Source organism: Cyphomyrmex costatus, unplaced genomic scaffold (genome assembly GCF_001594065.2).
Source record: "Cyphomyrmex costatus isolate MS0001 unplaced genomic scaffold, Ccosl1.0 scaffold18, whole genome shotgun sequence".
Classification (NCBI taxonomy): Eukaryota; Metazoa; Arthropoda; class Insecta; order Hymenoptera; family Formicidae; genus Cyphomyrmex; species Cyphomyrmex costatus.
Genome location: NW_017275824.1, coordinates 172,491 through 193,825, shown reverse-complemented (window position 1 = coordinate 193,825; position 21,335 = coordinate 172,491). Strand labels below are relative to the sequence as shown.

At 33.0% G+C, this 21,335-nt stretch overlaps 2 protein-coding genes across 2 annotated transcripts; one reads left to right on the top strand and one right to left on the bottom strand.

Annotated features, from left to right (window-relative positions):
* Window positions 1–6,036: 6,036 nt before the first annotated feature.
* On the top strand, window positions 6,037–13,486 carry Sec63 (translocation protein Sec63). The gene is made up of 12 exons (XM_018537588.1): window positions 6,037–7,502; window positions 8,550–8,652; window positions 8,773–8,887; window positions 8,971–9,076; window positions 9,403–9,626; window positions 9,704–9,865; window positions 9,938–10,166; window positions 10,237–10,382; window positions 10,470–10,617; window positions 10,732–11,224; window positions 12,683–12,974; window positions 13,066–13,486. Exons 1-12 carry the CDS (start codon window positions 7,379–7,381, stop codon window positions 13,204–13,206), a joined length of 2,283 nt encoding a protein of 760 aa, XP_018393090.1. The 5' UTR covers window positions 6,037–7,378; the 3' UTR covers window positions 13,207–13,486.
* A 568-nt stretch (window positions 13,487–14,054) lies between these two features.
* IKKbeta (inhibitor of nuclear factor kappa B kinase subunit beta) lies at window positions 14,055–19,361 on the bottom strand. Its single transcript, XM_018537640.1, has 13 exons — window positions 19,139–19,361; window positions 18,229–18,428; window positions 17,997–18,155; window positions 17,693–17,910; window positions 17,516–17,620; window positions 17,249–17,387; window positions 16,987–17,175; window positions 16,700–16,911; window positions 16,319–16,606; window positions 16,092–16,241; window positions 15,798–16,031; window positions 15,457–15,725; window positions 14,055–14,493 (listed from the first exon to the last, which is right to left on the bottom strand). The coding sequence occupies exons 1-12, from the start codon at window positions 19,269–19,271 to the stop codon at window positions 15,662–15,664; spliced, it is 2,091 nt and encodes a 696-aa protein (XP_018393142.1). The 5' UTR covers window positions 19,272–19,361; the 3' UTR covers window positions 14,055–14,493; window positions 15,457–15,661.
* Between the last annotated feature and the right edge of the window lie 1,974 nt (window positions 19,362–21,335).

The following is a 21,335-nucleotide window of genomic DNA, read 5'->3' as shown; positions in this document are numbered from 1 at the left end:
TATTATATAACGGAAAAGAGTTAAATACGGCGAAAGAGAGGGGTGATGGGGGTGAGTGGTGGGGAAGAGGGAAGGGGTACGGTGGGTCGAAGATGGTGAAGGTGTGAGTGAAAGGTGAGGGGGGATATTAGAAAGTTTTAATTTAATACGGCCTTGAATGTGGATAGAGAAAAAGAAGAAGAAGAAGGAGACATTTCTTAATTTTTTATTAAAATCACCACTTTTCGACCGCTTGTATTTATCTCCAGACGGCTTGACCGACTTAAAAATTTTTTGGCTCAAATTACTCGTGGCGATGCCGCCTTTCAGGACATGTAACGTCCAATTCAAAATTTTTTATATTTTAGTATTATGCATCCCCGAAAAATGGATTTTGGTAGCTCGGGATAAGAGACTTGTATAGTGTCTTTCAGTTTTTGAACATGGCCGGAGACACTACCGCGTCTCCTAATGAAGAGTTTTTAATGATTCAAGAGAAAAACATCCGGAGCAGAAGAGATATAAATACTATTATAATTCTCTTCTCCTGCAATCCTCATTGTGGAATATAACATATTGGAGCATACCTGAATACCGCATATACTGCCACCGATCATATTTAAACTAACGCTGACCAAAAATATATTTGCAAACGTGGACTTGATCAGTTCTGCGAATCTGCAACAAAATTTAAGCGCAGTTACAAGCAATAATAGAACGTAGCGTATACATTATTAAAATCAATAAAAATAACACACACTTTATTACATGCAGATGCTTGCGTAAGCAGTTGAGAGCTTGGTTGTAATCTTTGTCATTTATCTTGTGGGGCTTCAGATTAAAATTTTCATTAATATCCTCGCCAATATGTTCTAGCATGTGTCTGGAAATCACTAAAATAATAATGTTCTTGGCAAATTATATTTTTAGATCATCATCATCAGGGTCGGATTGGGAGATTTTTTTGGCCAGAGTTTTGTATCACATAGTCACACACGTAGTTACGCACGCACGCACCCACGTACGCACAGAAACAAAATAAAATCTTACTTATTGTGCGTGTGCGTGCGTGCGTGCGTGCGTGCGTGTGTGTGTGTGTGAGCTGTCAGAGAGGGGGAAGTGTACACAGACATTGGGTCCGGGGAAGAATGGAGAGGGTAATACGTCACAGGGGAGGGGTCTGCGGAGGAGAGGGTCCTACTCTCTTCCACCCATTGCGTTCTCTTAAAGGAGTCCGCCACCTAGTAGTCATTACGGCAAAGTTGCTCAGGATCATGACCTTGACAACATATGTCAAGGTCAAGGTCATCGGAGCTGGGTCCCCTAAAGTACATAATTACCAATCCGGGTTCTAGTTATTACCAATCCTTTACAACATATGACAATTAATCTTCAGTACAAGATTAATTGTTATTATTTTAACGCGCGCACACACCTTTATTTAAAATTAAATAACTTATTTATATAATAATGTATTTAAAAGTAATATTTAAAAAAAATATCTAAGAGATGTACTTAATAGTACATTGTGTAACAGTGGGGGATAGTTGTTTATAGCGCGGGACGGGTGCGAGCGCACGAGCGAAGCGAGTGCGCGTACCATCGACATATAGAATGGACCGCTGATGGTAGTGGTGAGGGTAGAAAGACGAGTAGAGTGAGAGACAGAAATAATATGATCGTTCTTTCTCTGTTTACTGAAGCCTGATTGGTTGCACATTACGTGCACGCGTAATGAAAATATATTATAATGTATATAATGTTTAAAAATTTTACCCGCCTTCTTTTTCTAAAAATGATCATTCAAAAATTCTGACAATCTGGTCTTTCCTATATTAAAGTGTTTTTCGTAATATCAGTCATGACGATTGTTTTTTGTTTAATTTTTAAAATATTGTTCTTGATACTCTTACCCGACAACCGAGAACATTCCGCAAGCATGTTGAATCAAAGCGAAGTAGAAGGTATCAGCAGCAACCGTGGCGGTTACGTGAGAGTATACGGTTAGATAACAATGAATCACTATTGGGTAGAAGTACTGATCTATTCTGTAGCCGTATTCCACACGGAAAGGTAGTTTCGTTACGGGTAGTTTACTTGAATTTGATGTATCCTCTATCATTATTAACACAATTGACTTGAATATGTAGAGCAATCCCGTAGTCAGCATAAAGACTGGAAACACGCGAATATAATATGAAAAGCGTCATTGAAAGATTCGATCAAGTTACTGGAAAAGAGTTATCTAGCAAATTTTCAATTCTTCTGCATTCTTCTCTTCCAATATTTTAATAAAATAAAACTTAGTCTATTTTCTTTTTGATGCACCTGCGTAAAATATCGTCAGATATTGACCATGTATAGTATGTCGTTGCAGAATAGCCTCTTCGCTATCCGTATTTAATGATAACCAATCGTCCTCTATCGTTTTAAGACAAGCCTTTATCTACAAACACATACACACACCCGTCTTTTTACGATAACAATGATAATTGTTATTTGCCGTTGAGAATTATAATAGATTACGTGACAATAATCGTTGTAATAAGATCTGCGTATATAATCACATTATTTACTTTCTTACTGTTTGCCATCAAACTCGCTAATTTAAAGCTGAATATTATCGTAATCAGTATCGTTGGCATACACTCAAATAGATCATCGAGATCCGTCATAGCGATGTGGACATACATTAGCTACAAAGTATTGATATATAGATGTTATAAAACATTGGTAACGAGATAACGATTAATACAGTCTTTCTAAAAGATAAAAAGTCTGAGCTTTAAAATATTTTTGTTTATAGGAAGAGAAAAGACAATATATTTTTGCATGAAATAAATTGATTAATAATAATTGAATACTTTCGAATGCTATAACAAGTATTGCAAATTTTTTATATAAAAAATATACGAGAGTACATCGATAGATTTCATATAAAAAATGTTGTACAAAAGAAATAAAAAGTTTCTTAAGGTTTATATGACATTATTCCTTTCTTAATTAAAGTTAATTATATACCATAGGTATAAGAATGATCGAACAAATTGTAAACGTTGGTACAAAATGCAGATATCTATTACGAATTGGATGATACGGCCATAATCCTGCTAACGTCATGTATAATCTAGGAATTGCATAATACCGACTTTGCAAAATGTCTTTTCGCTCGGTCATTCTTAGAAATGCTAAGAATACAAACTACATCAACGATACTTGCTTTACTTTGCGTACAGTCGCGAAGCGAAGCGCTGGGACATTAACAATTCCTTGTGTTGTGCAGGATAAACGTTCGTCATTATACCATCAATTATTTGTATGCACTGAAACCCTTTTCATCGTAGCTTTTCGTTACAATTGTCGATCGACTCATTTACGCGAAAATAACATAATAAATGAGTCTCAATTTTGTCGCCTGAGCAATTTACGAGTTCAATACGTTCGATGTGAGCGCGCCAGTGCGTTTTAGCTACTCAATTCGTAAAATACTAAACATTAAATGAATATCGAATAAAAAATAGCAAGTATGTATGAAGATGTAAAGTGCTATTAATGTGGAAAAATGTAACATATATCTCACTATATTGAACTTAAAAATATATATATAATTAGATTTCGCTCGTTTTCTGCAATGCAAAATATAAAAAAGAAACGGTCTAAATTTTCGCAACATATATTAATTATTTACAGATTTTTAATATATCATTCACAGATTTTAATGTCATTCAACATTATCAAGATCCAAGATGCTATGAGCATAAAAATTGTTAAATTGCAAACGACGCCATTTTTAGTACTTTTCTTAGTAGTTTTGCGATCTGACTTAAGCTGGTTGCGCTTCTCTGATATCTACTCTAGTGCGTATGTTTTGCTTTTGACTTGCAATTTATTTGGATGTGTTAAGGCCGCAGCACACACTTTTGCATTACTCATAATGCATGATGCATAAAAGAATCAACAAATCATAATCCTTCTTTTCCTCTCACTTCACAGAAGAGAAGCATTTTGATTGGTTGATTCCCTTATACGTCATGCATTAGCGTCATGCAAAAGTGTGTGCTGCGGCCATTAAGCTATATTCACACAACTTGCATAAACGCATGCATAAAGAAAATCATCCAATCGCATTTCCCTTATAGAGATGCATTTAAAATGTGATTGGATAATTTTCTTTATGCATACGTTTATGCGGTTATGCAAGTTTGTAAGCCCATGGCACATAGAAAAACGTAATGCCTAGTTCACACTGGATGCGATGGGCGATGAACGACGAGCGATATCTTTGCTTTAGCTCACACGACGTTGTAAAGAAAAGTTCTTATTGGTTATCGCTCGTCGCGCATCGCTCATCGCGCCTAGTGTGAACTAGGCATAAGGCCGTAAACGTAATCAGTAAGCGAATTGACCAATCACAGTTGAGAACGTAGCAGCCGCCGCTTACGTTCTCAACTGTGATTGGTCAATTCGCTTACTGATTACTTTTAAGGCCTTACGTTTTTCTATGTGCCATGGGCTTAACCATTGACATATAGTATGGACTGCGCACAAGGTAAAAGAATATGACCGGCCCGAAAGAAAGAGATAGCGACCGGTGTGGGTCAAGCTCTGTCTCTTTCTAATAGCTGTGTCTCTCTCTCTACCGTCTAGCGATACATTACGACATCCACAGTGGGCCTATTCTGTAACTTGTAACGACAATTCGGTATCGTTATACTGTCGTTGCGCAGGTTTTATACCATGTTAAATATCTGCGCAACGACATCCCTAGCTAGTAAAATTGTCGTTAAAGAGTTACAGAATAGGCCTACTGGGCGGTAATAAAAGCAGCCAATAGGAGAAAGAGCGAGCGATTGACTCACACCGCGTTTCCTCTTTGTCTAATTCGCCGGACACTTTTATGTATGGATTGCACAGTTCATACTATGTCGTTAGGCTTAACTCGGAACGCACCTAGGACTCTAGCGATACTTAGGCCGGAATTCATAATCAGTTCTTATATTCAAGATTGTCTTAAGTTCAGTCTTGAGGAGTTACGAACCAATCAGAGGACCACTTTAGCATCTTAAGATATTAACTTAAGACAGTCTTGAAATAAGAACCGATTATGAATACCGTCCTTTAGGCTGGAGTCACATTGAGCGGAAATTACAGCGGAACGGAATAGTGAAACCAATCAGAACTCTACAATCATTCCGCTGCATTGCTTTCTGCGATTGTGATTGGCCTCGCTGTTCCGTTCCGCTGTAGATTTCCGCTCAATGTGACTCCAGCCTTAGGGCGGGTTTTCCCTAAGGGTGCAAACCCATGCAGCGGAATAGCGTAACGCGAAACGAGAGCAGAACCAATAACGAGCATTCCGTGTTTCTAGAGAATCTCGTGATTGGTTCTACTCTCGTTTCGCATTACGCTATTCCGCTGCATGGGTTTGCATCCTTTAGAGTCCTAGATATCAGAAAAGCGCAACCGGCTTAAGGCAGTATTGCAAAATTACTAAAAACAGTATTAAAAATGGCGTCGTTTGCAGACGAAGTATGAAATCCACCAATCGTCTATTAGTCAGCCATTTTTAATACCAATGAATGAATGTCATGACTGGCTGACAGCCATCAGCTAATCAGGACATCGGTTGCGCTTCTCTGATATCTAGGACTCTAGCGGTACTTTGTTAATCTAGTGACTTTACACAGCGCCTAGAGATCCTATAATAAGAGTTTGGCCAAAGCGGGCCCAACTTCTGATTGGTTCTCTAGCTTGGTCCATTCGGCATTCTTCGGATAGCTTTGTACATTGTCGGAAAACCAGTTCGGAGAATAGAAAGAGACAGATAGCGTAATACGAGGAAGAAAGCAATATCTGTTATCTCCTTCTATCCGCCATCTTTGGTCCGCTTTGGCCAAACTCTTATTATAGGATCTCTAACAGCGCCAAGTGGACTGCACCCTCTATTGATCCAATGATGTACTTTTCGTGACAGCGCCGCTATCGGAATATCGTGGAACTAAAATACTGCTCAGCTGCGTGGCTGCACGTCAATTTTACTCGTAGTATATCAACGAAATAGTCGAATACTCGTTTCTCTTATATTAAAGCCCCTACCTCATTTTTCCAAGCATAGGATTGTTCTTTCAGGCTTTCTGCAATTCGCCAGTTACTTCTGATGAACGTGCAAAGTCTGAAACTCTTATGCAGCACATATTGTGACGAGTTGAAATATATATTGTGCAGAAGCCGATAACAAAACTGTAAGTTTTTAATTTTCTTTCGTTTTTCGTATTAAAGCTGGCGAATTGTATTATGGTCAATACTTTAACTATGCAACAGGATTTTTCATCCGTAAATGCAATTAAGAGAAACGAGTCTTTAACTAATTAATGATAAAACAGGACACTCCAGCGCATCCCTTAAATATTTAATTAAAATTATTTCTGTGACTCACAAACCCTTTCAATGGCACTTCATAACTCTTCATACGAAATAAAAACGATACCATACAAGAACTTTGTTTAATTTGCCTCCGGCTTATTTTTTCGGCTAAATACATTGTCAAAAACTAAATAATTACAATTAACAGAACGACTCACAAATCTTTTCAATTGCACTTTAAAACTTTTCACATATACAAAATACAAACGTTTTTATATGGGAGTTAATTTTTTCGAAAGACATCAAGCTTCGGTCAAGTACATACGAATATCACAGTCCCGTGTACCATTTCATGTTAAATGTGGGAAATGCAAGCAATTTAAGATATTCACTACACTACCCGTTTTTCTCTGCGGACGAGGCGAAGTACGAAATACGAAAGGGGATAAAAGTGCAATTAAATGGAACAAATCGAGTCTCATCGAATATCTCATTTAAGTATTTCTTATCGGTAATTCGCAGAGGTCATCATGGGTCACAAATTGTCTCCCTTATTTAATTATTTTCCTCCCATCATACACGAGGATGCGAGCAGGAATCATTGTGGCTCGTAATCCGATTTTTCGCATCGACTCGGATTGATGCAAGGTCGACGACGTCAATCCAGCCCTGTTCAGTTCTACCTACAGTACACTACAGTATATCACAGTATATAAGTCTTCTGCTGTCGCCAGTCGGATGAGTCGGATCCACGCCGAAGTCGAGCGACGCCACATAGCCAGCACAGCAGTCACACAGCAGTCGTCGCGTCGTCGCGTGTACGTCAGAGTCGATAGTGCATGGACATCCGACATCGCTGAGGCGCGTGCGATCGCAGTGCTGAGTTGGCAGTCTTGATAGGGCAGTCCCGCTAACTGTTGATTTGCATGTTGTACTGCACGTCCGTGTGTCCGCAGCCCGCGCGAGCCTGGATAATGTTACGAATGAATGTACTTAAACGGTCTATTTAAAACAACGCCGCAGTACTTAATGAGCGATGAGTGGACAGAAGTTCCAATATGACGAGAGCGGAGGGACATTCTTTTACTTTCTGCTCTCGTTCTTGGCATTACTACTGGTACCCGGGACTTACTACCTCTGGCCACGTTGCCCGAAGCAAGGTTAGAGAAAAAGAGACAGACAAATAGAAAGATCAAGGCGAACTCCATTTTCCGGCCCAAGTAATTTACAAGCGCGTACAAATGTAACGACATCCACTGCGGTATATGCATGACGGATGAACGCTGTTTGCAATCTTAATTTATGTTGTACTCCACCTTGGTTCTTTATTCAATTCTTTTATCGAGAGGCAAATGTTACACTCGTCCAATTTGTGAAGATAAGGACACTTGAATTAATTATCTAGCTGTTTGTTTTATTTCATAATTCTGTGTACTTAAAAAATTAAGTAATTTGGAGTCATATTGGTCATATGCTATAACAATAACATAACTCGAAAAAAAATATTACAGTATTTTAATGTTCCAAAATATTTGATTCTTAATATTGATTGACTTAATAATTAAAAATATTGAAACTTACCATATTTTCTGGTAATGTAAGGAAAATAAGAATATACTTTAAAAAGAACATGTTTTTATTTTTCTATAATAAAGTGTTGTATTAAAATTGCATTTCAAAATTAATATTAAAATATTTTAATAATTCAAAATATTAAAATTTATTTTCCAAAAAATAAGTTATTAAAATATTGTAATGCAATTTTGATATAATAATTAATTGTAGAGAAATAAAAACATATTTTTAAATATATTCTTATTTCTTAATATTTCTTTTCTTTTTTTTGGAAACAACTCAAAATGATAACTTTTGAATTATGACATTGTAGCAAATGAATGATATGTAGATATGACGTATTATGTTTCTGACTTTTTGTGCTACAAAAAATTAATACAATATGTGTTTAATATATTGTATATTTCATTGCATATGAAAATAAGAAAATCTTATAACATGCCGTTTGAATGAACAAACAGAGAATATATATGATTTTTATAACTAACACTGTTATTCAAGAATTATTATAATGCCATTTAACTACAAGCATCGTAAAAATATCTTCAACTATTTTCCTTTTATACTTTGTCGATAAATTAAAAGAAATAAAGATTTAAAACAAAATAATATATTAATTAAAATTTGTTCAGATCCTGATCAGTTAGCCAAAGAATGTCAATGCGATGGGTGCAAACAGAAGAAAGTTGTTCTTCATGCAAACAAACCTTGGAAGGAGACTAAGGCTTTCTTCACGTAAGTAAAAATTAAACATTTTATATTGTATAATTATCCATTTACACAATTGTGAAAAGTGTTACAAACTTAATAGCTTAATTGGAGTTTTCATATACATTTAATATTATGCTGTTGTAGGAAATTTCTAATTATTGTGGGATGGGTTATCCTGTTGCTCTTAGCTTATAAGGTATCCCAATTTGATTACGAAATGGCTAACTTTGACCCATACGAGATATTAACTATACCATCTGTAAGTATAATAAAATAGAATTTTTATATGTATCGTTAAGTTTGTTACGTAACAAAAATTGATGCCAAAAATTCCAATTGTAGGGTTCTTCCCAAAGTGAGATTAAGAAAGCTTATCGCAAGCTCTCCTTAATTCTTCATCCTGATAAAGAAACAGGAAATGAGAAAGCTTTTATGAAATTAACTAAAGGTAAGGAATGCAAATAGTCTCTGCATAGATCTGAAATATGTAAATATTAAAATATATAAATATTAAATATACATTGCGCATATTATTAAATAGATTTAATAAATTTATAATACATTTGTTGTGTGCAAACGATAATACAGCACAGAAAGTTGATAAAGATTGTTAAAATACTCACATTCGAAATTAATCCTATAACAGTTAAAAATTAAATATTTGATATTAATTTTTGAAAATTATCTTAGGGTAATTTTTATTAAATTGCTATCACTAATACCTTAAGTTTTGATATAAACTAACTAAAGTTGTTTTTCTATTAACAAAAATAGCTTACCAAGCTTTAACGGATGATGAAGCACGAAAAAACTGGGAAAAATATGGAAATCCAGATGGTCCTGGGGCGATGAGTTTTGGTATAGCTTTGCCTTCTTGGATCGTTGAAAAAGAGAATTCAGTATGGGTCTTAGGACTATATGCATTAGTGTTCATGGTTGCTTTACCAACGGTTGTAGGAATGTGGTGGTACAAGAGTATTCGCTACACTGGTGATCAAGTAATTGGCATTTTTATGCCAAACTTTTATAGGTGACAAAATTATCAATTGTTATATATATTCATATTTATCTCTAGGTTCTCTTGACAACGACCGAAATGTATTACTTTTTCTTCGTGAAAACGCCGTCTATGTCATTAAAGAGAGTCATCATGATACTCGCTGCTTCCTTTGAATTCTTCAAGAAGCGTAACACAGAAATAGTCGAGCGACACTCTGACAGCGAAGAAGTTCCTTCGGTAAATTTAATTTCTTAATTTTTCTTGTGGAAAAGAAAATAACAATTTTACTATATATATAATATATTTCAGCTTATTAAGCAGCTACCTAACTTGGGAGAAAAAAATAAAGAAGTACCATTATGCCACTTGTATTCAATTAAAGCTAGAGCATTATTACACGCGCATTTATCTCGTATACCACTTAATCCAGAAACATTGGATAAAGATAGACAGTACATGGTGAAGAAATGCCCATATTTGATTCAAGAAATGGTTGCCTGTGTCCATCAAGTTATACTTTTAGCTTATGCCAGAAGAGGTAAATATTCGATTTTCTTTTCAATGCAATTTTGCGACATGTATATACAATGATGACTTTTTTTTTATAGTACCGCGGGTACCAACCATAACAACTATAGAAAATTGTATGAAATTGTGTCCAATGATTGTTCAAGGATTTTGGGAGTTTAAAAACCCTCTCCTTCAATTACCACACATAACGGAGGATAATTTAAAATACTTCCACGCAAAGAAGGTATTATAGTGATATTATAACAAAATCTATTTATTGATAAATATTTGTATTATTATCGATAAAAAATCTTTTTCGTGACTTCCCTAGCGTCAAATCAAAAGTCTTCAACAATTCGCACAATTGAAAGGAGAAGAACGAAGACTGATACTTAGAAATTTGTCAGACAGTCAATATGAAGATGTTATTAAAGTTCTTGGAAACATGCCGTACATTGATTTCAAAGTGCGATCTGAAGGTAATTCATTATTTATAAGTTAATTTCTTTTATTTCTGTAAAACATTTACATTAGAATAACATAATTTATGCGGTATTATATCTTTTATAAGTATACTGCATGAATTATTTCAGTAATCGATGATGAGAATCCTACCGTCTACACTGCTGGTGCTATTGTAACTGTAACAGTATCCCTTACGCGAAAAGATATGAAGCATCTGTTTGGAGATGATTCAGTCAATGAGCAAACGATGATCGAGGATAACAAAGCCGGCGGTGAAACAATTGAAGAAGTCTCAGAGGAACAAAATCAATCTATGAAAGCTACGAAGCCGGCATGGCTTAAGCAAAAGAAAGGTCAAAAAAAGTCACATAAAAAGGGTACCAACAAGAAGTTAGCTCCTGTTAAAAATATACAAGCACAGTCTCAGGCTGTGACTAACAATACTCAGCACAGCAATACTCCTAATGCGAGAAAGAACGACGGTAAGACAGAGAAAGAGTCTTCCAAGGAGAAATTATCAGATGTTAGTGACAGTGAAGCAGAGAGCGATCGAAGCGATGACGAGGACAGTCATGACAAAAAGGATGTGTCTCTCGATGATGACGATACCGAATGGGAAAAGTAAGAGGAATATTTATATTTTCTCTTTATATGTGTTTTATTAGGTCAATTGAAAAGTTCCGTCCATCTAGCGGCGAGTATCTATAGCTGGAACTGCCGATAACTCTAATGTCTAAATTAAACTCAATTTTTTAGTTTTACCATCTGTCAATAAAATTCAGTATATAATAAATGTATATGTTTGCATTAATAACATTTGTTTCTTACTGCAATGTCAAAATTTGAGCCAAATAAACGTCATTTGCGCGAAGTGTTAATCTTTTGCTTCAAATGGAAGAAAACTGCAGCTGAAGCTCATCGAATGTTTGTAGAAGTTTATGATGATAGTGTTCTTATATGATAAAACATGCAGAGAATGGTTTTGACGCTTTCAAAGTGGTAATTTTGATGTGGAGGACAAAGAACGTTCTGGATGGCCAAGAGCATTTGAAGATAAAGAATTGCAGGCATTGGTGGATGAAGACCTATGTCAAACGCAAAAACATCAACTTACAGAAGCATTAAATTGTGCTCAATATGGGCGAGTTTTTTAATTCATCGATTGATCAATCGATGAATTAAAAAACTCACTCAATGTTATTTCTGATTGTTTAAAAGCCTTAGGAAAGGTCTACAAGGAAGGAAAATGGGTTCCATATGAACTGAAGCCCAGAAACATTGAAAGGTGAAAAACCACCTGCAAAATTCTGTTTGTTAGGCAACAAAGAAAGGGATTTTTGCATCGAATTGTGACTGGCAATAAAAAGTGAATCTATTTCGATAACCTCAAACGCCGAAAAACAATTTGCGATCCAGATCAACGATCGACATCAATGCTAAAATGCAATATTCATGGGAAGAAGGCCATATTCTGTATTTGGTGGGACTAGAAGGGTGTAGTGTACCATTAGCTGTTAAAATTTGATCAAAACGGTCACAAGAGATCTCTACCAAGAACAAATAATCCGTTTGATCCGAGCATTGCGCGAAAAACGACTAGAATATGAGACAAGGCAGCATAAAGTGATTTTGCTTCATGACAACGCTCAACCTCACGTCACTAAGGCTGTTAAGGAAACATTGGAAGCACTTCGCTGGGAAATGCTATCCCATGCGGCTTATTCATCAGACTGTGCCCCTTCCGACTATCACTTGTTTCGGTCAATGCCACACGCACTTGCTGAGAAATTCTTCAATTCTTATGAAGACGTTGAAAAATGGGTCTCTGACTGGATAGTCTCCAAGGATGAGTTATTCTTTCGCCGCGGAATTTGCTTGTTCCCCGAAAGATGGGAAAAAGTCATTGCTAACGATGGACAACATTTTGATTGATGTACTTTTTCAGTTTGTTTCTTAAATAAAATCATACTTTTTGCAAAAAAAAACGGACGGATTTTCCGATTGACCTAATATATTAGATCATTACTTACATATCCCTGTCACAGTTAAACTTAACGTTTCCTTCTCTTTTAAATATAGATTTCAACAGAGGATCTCCAAGCGGGAAAGAGTACTAGAGGGAAGGAGTAATTTGTCACATGAAGTGCACTGTCCACTCTTTCCTGATGTTAAGCAAGAGTATTGGTGGGTCTATATCTGTGATCGCAAAAGTCAAACGCTATTAACAACCCCTATACACGTTACGTCCTTAGCACAGTTTGAAGAGATTCAATTAAGATTCACAGCGCCACGCTGGCCAGGCCTTTATACATTTACAGTATGTTTACGTAGCGATTCATATCTGGGCTTTGATCAAGCTCAAGATATCAAAGTGAGTTCCTTAAGAATTCAAGTCATCTTGCAAAAAACCTCATTTTTTATTATTTATATTAAAGATATAACGATGCAACGATGTTTTATAGTTGGACGTGAAGGAGGCACCCGAGGTACCGACTGAACATCCGCAATGGGACATCTCAGATGAAGAAACTGCGGAAGATGTGGATGCAGCTGATGAACATTCCGAGTTCACAACCGATGAGGACATTAGTGATAATGAGTAATATCTGTTTCTCACATATGATCGAAATAGATATTCTGAAAGTCCGTATTTTCCTCTTTTTTTACTTTTGAAATTAATGTACAATGGACTTTTATACGTGGAATTGCATAATCGTGTATGTGGACAATCTAGAAACATAGTCTGGTGCGTAAGATTTGTCAGTGTGGAAAAAGTAATAGCGAATAAAGAACATAATATTTATTTTAACATCGTTGTTCAATCCTCAATTTGGATGTGTTCAACCCTGAATTGAGATATGTATACAGTTTTCTAATAAAATATATCAATACAAAAATATTGTATTTATATTCATAAGATATCTTTTTAAACTCATTGTATGAACGTATTCTTCACAATTATGGCGATAAAATAGATATCATCAAATCTGGGTTAAGCGAAAGTAGAAAAGAACTTTAAGCTATACACATATACAGGGCATACAAAAGATCACTCAACCGTTGTACTTTTTATCGTAGACGCGACAAATTTAAATCATCCGCAGGATCTACTGCAAAGATAGTCTAAAAGAGTATCATTACGGTATAACTAGATAGATCTGATATATGTTAACAATGAACGTAATACTTCGTGCAATACAAGTGAGTACATTTTATATTTTTTATACAATAAAGCCATTTCTGCATTACACAGCACGCGATTGTATTTCAGATATTTAAATTTTATTTTATACTCTACCTTTCTTTAAATATGATGGTTCTTGCGTTTGAAAAGGGTAAGTTATTGTTTAAGGAATATAAATAAAAATTAACTATAACGGAATTAATAAAATTATTTTATTCATATATAAAATTAATTAATTGATTATTGTAAATATCTAGTAATAGGGACCTCCAATAACCTTAATCTTGACATAAGTTGTCAAATTCATGAGCTTGAGTGACCTCCAACAGGTTTTACCTAGCACTGGACAAAGTTCTACTACATAAAACAAAAATTTTCTGCTTTAAAAATTTTCTCGCTTTGTGTGGAAAGTAAAAAAACTCATGTGAAACAGTATAATTATATAAACTTCGTTTCGTCCTGTAAAATAGTGAAATTTTTTGTTAACTTTTTAACGAAAGGTAAATGACAACAGTTGACAACATGTCAAGATCAAGGTCATTGGAGGGGGTTTCCCTATACGACATATTTACTATATATATTAATAACTTTAATGTTAAATATACATTGAAATGAGCGAAACTAGTTTCGATTTTACAAAGTCTTCTTCAGTCGCAAAGAATTATTAAAAAGTATAGTGTCCTAATTTACAAATCCTTTCTGATCTCTGTAATAGAAAATATTCATATTCAGCTTAAATGCACATAAAATTCATCAAATGTACTTTTTCACAGCCATATGTATATTCGGAAATGATCGTTTCTTTAATATTAAAATATAACTAATTCTATTTAGCTTTTTAAAACGTATCGTGCGCTAATACAAAAATTAATCTAAACTGAATCACGGGTGCTTCTAAATAATTGCGTGTGAATTTATATGCTACGTATGTAATATACTACATATGTAATTATATACTACGTATGTAATTCTTCGATTGCGCGTTGAAATTTTTTCTGATTTGAAACACAAGAATTTTGATATTGTATCATTTACGTTGTTTAAAATAAACGTTATACTTATACTGATTATTGCGAAGAATACTACTAAAATCTCGGTAAAGGCAGAGATTCGGGTTCGACTCACGGCTGAGGTAATATTTTTCGCAATAAAAAATTAATTATTTACAGTTTTTAATAAGTCATTTATTTAACGTTATTAAGATCGATATAAAATACATAAATAGCATCAATAATCGTTAAATTGTTAGTCAATTTAACTCGTGATATTACTGCAGTAGTTTATTAGTGTTGTTTCAAGTCTGAAAAAATTTCGGCACGTAATCGAAGATTTACATACGTAGTATATAAATTCACCCGTAATTATTTAGAAGCACCCGTGATCTAGCTTAGACTGCTGTGCATTGTCTCATTCGGTTTGAAATTTAGCGGTCCAATAAGAATTGATATTGTTTAGTCTTTATATACACCTAATATATATGTAATGGATATATTGCGTGTGCATAAGATGTTTGTAAAGTCAGATACTTTTTATTTATAAAAGTTAAAATGTATAATGTAATATATAATATAAAATAAAAACAATATAAAAACATACTTTAACAGACGTTTCTGAACAGGTCAGAATAATAGATATCATGCAACAAAATTGGAACAACTATTCAACAAACCTGTCTACACATTCGTTAAGACTGATAAATATGCCAATATTAAATGGGGTGTACGGTATTATGTTCCACGTATATTAAGACAAACTGAATTCAAGAATTAAATGTATTAAAATATAGGAATTTAAAAAATGCTTAGTACGCTGAACTGCTAGTTTGTGATGACATAAATCACATAAATTAGTACAAATACAAGCAATATCTTTAATCACGAATCCAATTTAAGCACTTCAAGATATTCTTTCTGCATTTGAGCCATCAAATTGTCCAGCCTAAAAAGATAAAATATAAGATAAACCTGTGTATGTTAAAACTGAACGTCATAATAAAAAAAAAAAACATACATATAACGCAGGACCAAATTATCGTATATCACATTATCTTCTGATTGAGTAATGTTATCTAATTCAGTGGTTAAAATATTTAAAGATTGATAGTTGTTAGATTGTTGAGGAACACTGTTAGTGTCCGACTGTGTCATTTTTTGATATTCTTCCCAATACAATTCCGTCATGGCAGTAACAGAAATAAACACTTTTTCTAGTTTCGACAATTCATCTTGCAATTTATCTATCTGCCTGTAGAAAACACATATTGAAGATATGTGGGATGTATCGCTCACAATAAACTTTTAATACCTTATAATATCAATTATGTTTTCATTACAAAGTTGTGCTTCATGTGCAGTCACAAATTCAAATACTAATTTCGACATATTCAATGGCCTTGCTGTTTTATGTGGACTTCCTTCCTTAAATTTTAAATATACATCACACATCTTGTCATATCTATAAAATAGTATAAGAGAGAATATTAAAATGTAACATATTTCGCAATAATTATCTATAATACATTGTACACTTACAGTACTGATAAACTCCCTATATAATCGGTCGCTTGAGCTTGATCTCTCAATTTATTGTTATCTCCCTTCAAAGACATAAACTTAATTTTTATTTGATCGGCTGCACTAACTAATTTATCAACTTTGTTAAGATAAATTTGTATTTTCCTTTTATCAGTTATGTCTTCGTCCGTCGTATTCATATATTTTATACGAATCGTATGTACTTGATCTGTAAGAATCTTTATATTTTCTAATGTCTTCTCCATACTTGAATCAAATTTATCGATTTTTTGATGTAATAAATCTCTAAAATGTATGAAATATTATCGAAATATTATCATGCTTAATAATAGGTAGTTTTATAATTTTGTAACAATTAATATTATGTATGAAACTTACACATTTATACTCAGTGCAAAAATGTATAATTGAAATAAATATACTTCTGTTTTCGTAAAATATATTGTATGGCGATAATAATCTTTCAGTGTTTCATAGTTCAAATAATTCTTTGATTGTGTCATCATTTTCTCCACTGTTGTAGGAATATTTAATATAGGTATATCTTCTATTAAACAACATCCATTTCTGAAGAGAAATAGAACATGATCCTACAGCAAAATTGTAATAAATGTAAAAATAATATTTTATCTTGTAAATCTCTCTTACAAGTTGAATGTACATACATTAATTTGTGATGCAAATAACATGGTACTTTCAATCAGTATTGCACCTTTGTAATCAGTTAACACTTGACGTTTGACTTCAATATTAGTATCTCTTTCTATTAACAATTGAAGATCTCTAAGAGTAGTATTACTATCAATTTCGTATGTATTAATTTTGTAAAACGGCAGACAGAAAACATATAGTATCTATACATGAAAAACAAAAAATTAAATAACAAAGACGAAATAAGAGTAAAACATGTTTAGCTTTTATACATACTTTGTTTAATAACGCTTTTTGTAACATTGTAAATACCGCTAAATTGGACGTACCAAATTTGTCAACCGTTTTTCCTCTTTTATATGGATCCCATTGTAAAACTAGTTGAAACCATTGGATCATTTTGTTTCGAAGACAGCTAATATAAAGAAAATATTACACACACTGGTAAAGATACAATATCAAAAATTATCAAACAAAAAGTTAAATAAAAAATTACTCTCTCTACAAAAAAAAGTATAGAAAAAATATATAATACATTCTTACTCCGATAAATGAGTTGGATTTTGAATGTCTTTTCCAAAAATGACTTTCCCTTCTAACTCATAAGCATGAATATCGTCATAACTCTTATTTTTAATGTATTTCATCCTGTAGAATGTAATTAAGCTTAGAGTTTACACTTGCATCATTTTATTTCATCATTATATTTTTCACTTTTACCATTCCATAGTATGTTGCATTGTTGGTAAAAATGGTCTTAATCCAGTTAAAAGTTCATAAAATAATATTCCTAAACTCCAGTAATCAACAGAACAACTATATTTCTCTTTCCAAAGAAGTTCTGGGGCAACATAGTTTAAAGTGCCAACTAAAGATGCAGATGTACTTGCTTCTCCAAGTTCTTTGGCATATCCGAGATCTATTAATTTATATGAAATCTGTAATATATGTAACAGTTTAATTTAATTAATGCAACATAAGCTACTAATAATTCAATATAAATAATTTTCTCATTATATCTTACCACATTCTGTTCATCCTGTAAAACTATATTTTCTGGCTTTAAATCTCGATGGGTTATGTTATATGAATGTAAATATTTTACAGCCGATAAAATCTCACTCATTACTTTGATTGCTTCTATTTCATTAATTCCACAACAATTTTCTGGTTGATTTAAAATCTATAAAAAAAGACATAATTACATTACATTATCAATAGACTTTGTATAGATTAGATTTTAAACAAAATACAACTTTTCTCAAATCTCCTTTTTTACAATATTCCATACAGAGAATTGGCTCATTTTTTTCTACATTTGGAAGCTTGAATGGAACACATCCTGTTCTCACAATGTTTAAATGCTTCAAGTGTTTCATTATAAAAATTTCATAGGCCCATCTCTTTTGTTGCGTTGGCATCAATTGTGAATAATTACATTTACATCTTTTGATTGCTGAAATTACAATTATATGCAACAATATATATATGCATTATATATTAACAATATTATAAGTTATAAGATTGTTTATATACATATGATTTCTTTCAGAAAATTCTTTAAATTTTAAGATATAGACAGGGTGTCCCAATAACTATTAACACCTGAAATATCTTCTAATCTATAAAAAGTAGAGAAAAATTTATATAACTAAAATTACACAATGTAAAGGGGGCTATCATACGGTGATAATAATTTTTGTCCAAGTGGAGGCACTTCGGAAATTTCAAGATCAACTTTGTTTTTTTAAATGAAATTATATGAATTTTTTACGCAATATGATTCCTCTAATTATTAATTACACAATATGATTGTGTAAAAAAATTCATATAATTCCATTTAAAAAAAAAAAACGAAGTTGAAATCTCCAAAGCGCTTCCACCTGGACAATTATTATCACTATACTTTTACACAATCATGTTGTGTAAAAAAATTGATATAATTCCATTTAAAAAAAATGAAGTTGACCTTGAAATCTCCAAAGCGCCTCCATCTGGACAAAAATTATTATCACTATATGATACCTCCTTTACATCATGTAATATTGGTTATATAAATTTCTTTCTACCCCTTATAGATTAGAAGATACTTTAGGTGCTAATAGTTATTAGGAGATCTTGTATATTCTTTTCGTATTTATACTCATAATTGTACTGAAATAGTACCAATCTTTTTGCCACTTTGAACATGTATCCAAAGCTCGACAACTCCAAAGCCTCCGCTACCCAGAACGCGATTTAATTTCCAATCATCATTCGACGTCATCTCGAATTTATGAAATAAAATTTGCTTCAACATATACACACGTATCAGAACTATCAGATCGAGAACTTGGGCTTCGGTCCACACAGAACATATAACAAGACAGTGTTAACAAGTACCGTGTTAAATGATGGCGACAGAATGATTATCACGCTCCTAGTGGCTTGGCTGACGTACTATGTAGTACTACACATGCATATACATATATATATATATACATATATGTGTGTTATGTTTTCTGTTAGCTATTTTCTATGGTATTTCTTGAATAGGTTTAACATTGTTCAATATTATGTTTTTATCGTGATATAAAATTGTGATAAAATAACATAATATTGAAAAATATTATTTAATCCTAAAAATATAGAAAAGAAAAAAGAATATAATGTACAAATAAGCAAAGGATAGGAACGTAGAAAATATAACACAGAGTAATTAATACGAACAAGTATAAACTTTTCATTTTAATTTTGTGTTTATTTTAATTTTTCGACAAAGAGCTCGAGACCCTTGACTTAGAGCCGATTGTTTCATCTTTCGGTAAAGTTTACCTGTTATGGGCCTTCTACAAAAAGTCATTACTTAAATTTTAAGTGTTAAATCACAAGAAATTTATCAATCATAATCGAATGTGAGAAGAATAATCGACTGTGAGTGGTCAATTTCTTATGACTTAATACTTAAAACTTAGGTAATGGCTTATTGTAGAAGGCCTATTAGGTGATTGGGTAATCTTGCTACTTACCTAATAGGTAAATTTTACCAAAAGATGGAACAATCAGCCCTTAACGTAGTAGATTGACCGCAATTAATCTCGGGCACCTTCTGGATCTTCTTGATGAACAGACTAATGGAACGGATCGTACCAATACTCAATAGTTGATCTCTGTACGGCGTAAGGGCTATGGCAGAGAACGAGACGTAAGGAGACATTTTACGATATAGTAATGTTTTGAAGGAAGATTGAACAACTATAATTATAACTTTGGTTGGAGGAATAAATGTGTTTGAATTGTGATATAATTTTTTTAAACAAGAATTAAACCACTTGGATTGGAATAAGATCTTTCAATCAATAAGAATACAAAGACATATATACTTAGATTTCATTGTATATGAAGATAAAGATAGTATCACTTTTTAATTTAGTAAAATTTAAAGAATAGTACTTCATGGGTGGTTTTTAAAGATGGTACCACTTGTGTTTTACTTTATAATTTGGAAGATATAGAATTTAACTTGGCACTGACTGTCAACAGTTTACTCAAGTTTACCTGAATCGATGGTTTTGGAAATTTTAATTTTTTTTTATAATTACGAACACAAATATTGAAATATAATGCATTTTTTTAAATTTTGTTTGGGAAAGGTAAAGGGAAATAATACCTGCAAGCTTAATGTATTAATTATAATTGATAAAAGTATAATAAGTCTTATTGAAATATTGACATCTTTTATTCGTGCTATTTTTTTCAATCATTTGCAAATCCGACTATCTCATAAACTAGTCGGTATATTGGTCGACATTAGCACGAGAAAGAGAGAAAGTTTACCATATTGCGTAGTTTTTGGAAGTATATAAAGTAATAAACAATCTCAGATACCATCAACGAGTTATCAATAATCGATACTCGTTAATGCCAACAAGATTAAGTTATTTACTCATATAAGTAAAAAATAGAGATATGGATGAAATATTTAAAAGCTATTGTACTATTGATAATAGCTTCTATATGACATACAGAAGCTATTCATACAATCATATCATACAGATTTTACGCACAAATTTACATTAAAATAACTAGTGCTCGGAATACCCAGGTATCTGGGCACCCGCCCGCCCGTCAGTCATTTGTTGCGTTAATTTACAATGTTATCTGATTCTTTTTCCGAGCACTAAAAATAACATTATAATAACAGTAGTATTTTCAGCCTCTGTTTAATAATACCACATTTGTAAATATATCTCTTGGTTTCTTACTGCAACTATATTAAAATCAAATTTTTTCGGTAATAAAAAATCGTCCTTTTTAATAACCCACATTAACAAATCATATATATATATATGTTTTATATTTCCGGTAAAAAATGAATTTTATA